The sequence below is a fragment of the Aedes aegypti genome, chromosome 1, assembly GCF_002204515.2.
Source record: "Aedes aegypti strain LVP_AGWG chromosome 1, AaegL5.0 Primary Assembly, whole genome shotgun sequence".
Classification (NCBI taxonomy): Eukaryota; Metazoa; Arthropoda; class Insecta; order Diptera; family Culicidae; genus Aedes; species Aedes aegypti.
In genome coordinates, this window is record NC_035107.1 from 299,037,598 (window position 1) to 299,043,646 (window position 6,049).

General features: G+C 41.8%; 1 protein-coding gene across 1 annotated transcript; it reads right to left on the reverse strand.

Annotated features, from left to right (window-relative positions):
* Positions 1 to 756: 756 nt before the first annotated feature.
* On the reverse strand, positions 757 to 3,069 carry LOC5579490 (synaptic vesicle glycoprotein 2B). Its single transcript, XM_001647738.2, has 3 exons — positions 2,907 to 3,069; positions 1,898 to 2,847; positions 757 to 1,836 (listed from the first exon to the last, which is right to left on the reverse strand). Exons 1-3 carry the CDS (start codon positions 3,051 to 3,053, stop codon positions 1,242 to 1,244), a joined length of 1,692 nt encoding a protein of 563 aa, XP_001647788.2. The 5' UTR covers positions 3,054 to 3,069; the 3' UTR covers positions 757 to 1,241.
* Positions 3,070 to 6,049: the final 2,980 nt, after the last annotated feature.

A 6,049-nucleotide genomic window follows, 5' to 3' on the forward strand; every position in this document is an offset into this window, starting at 1 on the left:
GGTCCAAAATGTCTAATGGCGAACAAAAGTTCTTCTTAGAGAAATCACTGAAAGGATTGTAGTAGAGATTATCTTGGAGGATTTTTGATCAAATCCCTGAATGGATCTCCGAATGAATTCTTTAGAGATTACTGGAAGAGTCTGTGGAGACTTTTCGAGAAGAATTTATGAAGGTATCTCTGGAGGTTTTCCTGAAGGAACCCCATTTGAACAGGTCCCAAAATAGCGATTGCTGTCAAAAGTTATGATTCGTCAGTGATTATCTGTTCCAGTGGGTACCTAATGCCAAGCAGAAATAGAAATTGTTTCAAACAATAAATTTACTTGAATTAATAAATATGTACAATCTTTTACTGTTTTATTTGATGAGCGTATCAAACTTGATATCAAACCTACCGATAACGCAGAAAAAAAAACAACCTGGCAACCCTTATCAGAAGTGCTCGGTATGCATTCGACGCAGGGGTGTCACAATTTCACCCTTTCAAATTGGCGCGCGACACTTGAAAGTCATATCCGACATGGATTTTTTCCCCTCTGTCCGAACAAGAGGAAGATAATGATCATCGAGTTCACATTTCCTGCTAGGGAAGGGTGCGGGAAGAGTCTATTAGGAAGGGATTACATTAAACGGATGGGTGCTTTTATAGCACATGGCGAACGGAAGAAGTTTTTCCCAGCCCGCCCTAGCAGACAGCAACCTGTTCGATCGGGATTGAGGTTAAGCTGTAAGTAATTTGATTAGTTACTGAACGATTCAATTTTCCAATAAGCAGCCCGTACTCCAACTACCGTTTTATTCAATCAATGTTCGGATCATCCTCCTAACCTAGAAACGGGTCGGAATTTTAAAGTTCTCCCTATTCGCACGAGCTCAAATCGAGCGTAACTTATCGGAAATTAATGCGAGCCTCTGCTCTCGATTCAGCAAATCATCCTCATCGGAAGCCAATCAATCACGGAACCAGATTGAAAAACGAAATCTAAATATAACATTGAAATGTAGCGTGTAAACATGCGATTCGGGTTTTTTCTTCGTTTGTCTGCCGGATGATGGGTGGATTTCTCCCTTTCTGGTCGCATACCAGTCAAAACATTCATATTTCACGGTTGTTCGCGGATGAAAGTGAATCCAATTGATATCTTTTCTTCTGGATCGGGCTGCGAATGTTCATCATTTTCACTTTCCATTCGCTGGGTGGAGATTACGGTGTTTAGCGAAGTGTTGGAGGCGGCATTCGTCAGGGAAGCAATGCGTTCAACCCTGCGCTCACAAACAGTAGGGTTGCTATGGTGTACAGTGTAAAGGTGCACTGTTGGACGATCAGTAGGCCGGTGACGACGTTGGAGATTATCAGTCCGACGCGGCCTGCTAGATTGGTCAAAGAAATGGCGGTTGCCCTGACCTGCGTCGGGAAGGCGGCTACTTGGATCGAACGGACCAGAACAATGCACATGGCGGCGGCGACAATCTGCACACAGAACAGTGCTGCCACCACGTAGGAATGGGTGATGTACTGGAGTGCGATGCCTGCGCAACCAGCGGTGATCATGTTGATGTAGATCATCGTTTTCTCCGTGAGTTTACTGAGGATTATGGAACTCAGAAGCATATAACCGCCGCACATAAGTCCGGAAAGAAGGGTGTAGATGAAGACTTCCTGCTGTAAAGTGTCATTGCAATCTGAGACATCTATAGGGCTGGTGATGTTAGATGAACTAGCATTGACGGGCGGATTGATTTGAATTATTGAGCAGATCTTAGCTCCAGTCGTCACTTCCGATTTGAACACAATGTTCATTATCTGAGGGAACCAAACTCCAAGACCACCGTACCTAAAATCGTGGATTTTAATTGTAACTATATGAAAGATAATGAAATCATTAAACAACTCACGTAATGTACGCCGTAGCAGTTTGTATGCTGCAGGCCACCAAGTACAAGGAATGTGGAAACTTAGTCAATGGCGAAATTTGCGTCCAAAGATTCCTAAGAATGCTAGACTTTTGTTCCGGTTCAGCCTCCATCGCTACCGGCCGTTTGACATCACACTGAAGCTTCTGCACTGCGAATCGCTCGCGGTAACCTTTGTTCTGCCTGTGAAGCCAACGAAGCGCTTTCAGCGCTTCTCCCGTTTTACCCTGAGACAGCAGAAACTTCGGAGTTTCCGGAAACAGGCAAAATACCAAGCCAGATACAAAACCGGGTAAAGTATTCACCAGGAAAAGCATCCTCCAAGGTCGTATCGTGAAGAACTCAGTAACCTCAATCGTCCATTCGTACGACAGAATCCACCAGCCGAACACTGCCACGTATCCGAATCCCATGCCTCCAAGAGCGCAGGCATAGCCAATCATTTGTCCTCGCTTCGTCGAAGGACAAAACTCTCCCAAGTACACGATGGCCGCCGAAGCAGGAGCTGAAATAAACAGCCCGACTATGAATCGCAACACTACTAGCACTTCAAATTGATTCACGAACGTGGCCACAAAAGAGCAGGCTGCTGCCGCCAGAAGCGTCACCTTCAGAACCGCCTTCCGGCCACGAACATCCGTTTGGTAACCCCAATAGTACGTAGATACCATGATTCCCATGAACACAGCACCGCTAATCACTCCCTTCCGGGACAGATCCAGCTCTAGATCGCACTGGCTAGCTGGCAGGATGATTCCCATGCCCATGGATTCGTTGGCCGAGGCCATCACCGAGAACCCGCATAGCAAGGTCATCCATATCTGTGCTCGACCAAAGCCGGCCTCCTTCAGCGCATCATCGTAGCTGTGACCAATCAGAGCTGTAGGCTGCTTATCTTCGATGCCCGTCAACGGAATCGCTTCCGATTTGTTCTAAATAGGTAAGAAGCGAAGTAGGCGACATACGATTTCAAACAATTTGTGCAGCTCACCTTTTCGGTTGCCATGGATGCGGCAGCTGCGGTCACACTGTTGGTCTGATGAGATTCATTTGGAAAGTGCCCAATGGCACAATTCCGTCCCGGTCGTAGGATGCAAAGTGCAAACACGAAAGATAACGATGCAACGACTGACTGCATCGGAAGCAGAAATCGGCGGATCGGCGACGGTCAAGATAAGACAGGTGAAATTGAGCACCTGTCAAGATAAAAAGGTTCACTAAGGTGATTTAGTGTGCCTTAGGGTGGGTTAGTATTATGTGGAAATAACATTTATCAATTATCTAAGGGATTTATCTAAACGAAAATTTCACAATGTTGTGATCCAGCAATTCCACAACATTCTATTCTTCCAGCTTATCGATAACATCCAGTTTTTTTTTGCAGATCCTCTTTGGGCAATCTCACGGGAATGATCATAGGTCATAGTAATCATAGTTCATTTCTTAGATTGTAAATAAAAACACAGACAAGCTGACGTAACACTACGAACAAGTATGTTCAAATTTCATCTCTCATTTCATCCTTCTGCTTTTCACCCATCTGTAGGCAAATTCCGGCGCCAATTTTTCTTGGAAGAAAAGAAAATTTTCTTGCTGGTGGATTATGGAAGAAAATTTCTTCTCTTCGAAGAAAATGTGCGCCGGAATTCACCTGCTGATCATTCACAAGATCTGCAGAAGATACTAGTGTGAAACTTCAAACACATAGGAAAATGATGCAAGCTGAGGTAAGATACAGGAAATTTAACAAGATTGTTTGAAGTTTGGTTGATGGGAATGTCGTTAATGTTACGTATTTTTGTCTCAGTTATCACTATGCTAAATTGAATACCTGGAACCGTTCAAAAACTGAATATGTTTTCATCAGAGATCATTGTAGCATGTGCATTTCCACATGTCATTAAACCTCGCATAGCAACTGTGTTGCTAAGGAAAATTTCACCGTTGGCACAACGCCGTAAAAATCCAATACGTTCCCATTGCATCGATCTACTTAGGCGACAATCGCAATGTGTGCATAAGTAGACCGATGGCCACCAATTCTGATGTGAGAAGCTCATGTTTCACTTTCCCATGACACGTCGCAAAATAGTTACCAAGCGCCTTTGGCCTTCAACCTGCCTTCTCCATATATCCGCTCTCTGGATATTCTCTGGATGCTATTTTTCACCCGAGATAATAGAAAATGTATTAAAATGCTTCTCTCTATATATATTTTTAAGTGTTTTCCTGGCAAAAATCGTGAAAAACTCAAAAAAACGTTTTTCGCTTTTTTAGTTGTAATTTTGTGTTATTTTCTAGGTCATCTTTCAGGCCGATAAACAACAAAATTTTTGAAACTTTCACCGAGAATCGACTTGTGCACTCCTATAGTTTGTATTTCATGTGAAAAAAGTGTTTAATTTATCCTTAAAAACGTATTGAAGGACTTTATCTTTAATCAACTCGTGGGGAAAAACGGCCACTCCTATTTCATAACACCAAAACAGCCGTTTGAATTCAAATTCCAGTATATGTAATGCCAAGCTGTAGTTACGTGCCAATGTGAACCTTACAAATGCACACTTTTCGAATAAGCATGTGTACTATAATCGAACAATAACATCTGACCAAACGCCCTTATGTATGCAACATATTTGCAAGCATGATTGCGCATGCGTGCGCGCGAACGAATAACGCCGAGATCAGGTGGCGCGTTTTACCCCGCAAAAAATAAAAATGCAACTCTTTAATGAATGTTCGAACCCTCTGAGCAGAATCTCATATAGAGAAACTTAAAAGTAGATGGAGTACCGTGTAGGGTAACTGGGGGTAAAATGCGCCCTCTAAGGAAGGAAGCGTTTTTAACTATGAAGAACGTTATTATAAGACTTTTTTTAATTCATTATCTCATAGACAAACATGTTTTCTATCAAATAGTAGAAACAGCTATCCATTTTCTTTTTTCAGGAGCTAATAAATCAATTTTTATAAAATGCTTGCTTATCTGCATTTTTATTTTTTGCGGGGTAAAACGCGCCACCTGATCTCGGCGTTAGTCGTTCGCGCGCAAGGGGGGGGGGGCGTTTAATCAGATGTTATTGTTCGATTATAGTATACATGCTGATTCGAAAAATGTGCATTTGTAAGGTTCAAATTGGCACGTAACTACAGCTTGGCATTACGTTTGCTGGAATTTGAATTCAAACGGCTGTTTTGGTGTTATGAAGTAGGTGTGGCCGTTTTTCCCCCACGAGTTGATTAAAGTTAAAGTCCTTCAATACGCTTTTTAAGAATAGATTTAACACTTTTTTTGCATGAAATACAAACCATGGAAGTGCACAAGTTGATTCTCGGCGATAGTTTCAAAAGTTTTGTTGTTTATCGGCCTGAAAAATGGCCTAGAAAAAAACACAAAATTACAACGAAAACAGCGAAAAACATTTTTTTGAGTTTTTTACGATTTTTACCAGGAAAACACTTAAAAATATTTATAGAGAAGCATTTTAATACATTTTCCATTATCTCGGATGAAAAACAGCGTCCCAAAGCACGTAGTTCGTTCAAAACAAGGGTGACGCGTTTTACCCCAACGGCGCATTTTACACCCAGTTCCACTACCTTTTAATTCCGCTCCTAAATGCTTACTCGTATCCACTGGATACAAGTAACTGACACTGAAAAAGACTGCAAGTGGTAGTCGAAATACGCGTATCTGTCAAAGATAAGCATTTAGGAGCGGAATTAAAAGGTACACGGTACTCCATCTACTTTTAAGTTTCTCTATAAAAATGCAGATAAGCAAGCATTTTATAAACATTGATTTATTAACTCCAGAAAAAAGAAAATGGGTAGCTGTTTCTACTATTTGATAGAAAACATGTTTGTCTTCGAGATAGTGAGATAGTGTTCATCCAGGGTTGGCCACGCCTTATGTTGTGTTTCTTTTGGTCCCGAAGGGGCAGACGAAATGACAAACTAACTGCTTCTACTTTTACCGATTAATTGCCCACCACCGAGAGGCAGTGCTCCTGCTCGATGGGGGATACTACTTGTAACGACAGCAACTTACAACTAACATTACATAATTAATTTTTTTTTAAATTAAAATGATCCTTTATTTTCTTGTTTGTCTTTCTTACAACTATTTCACAT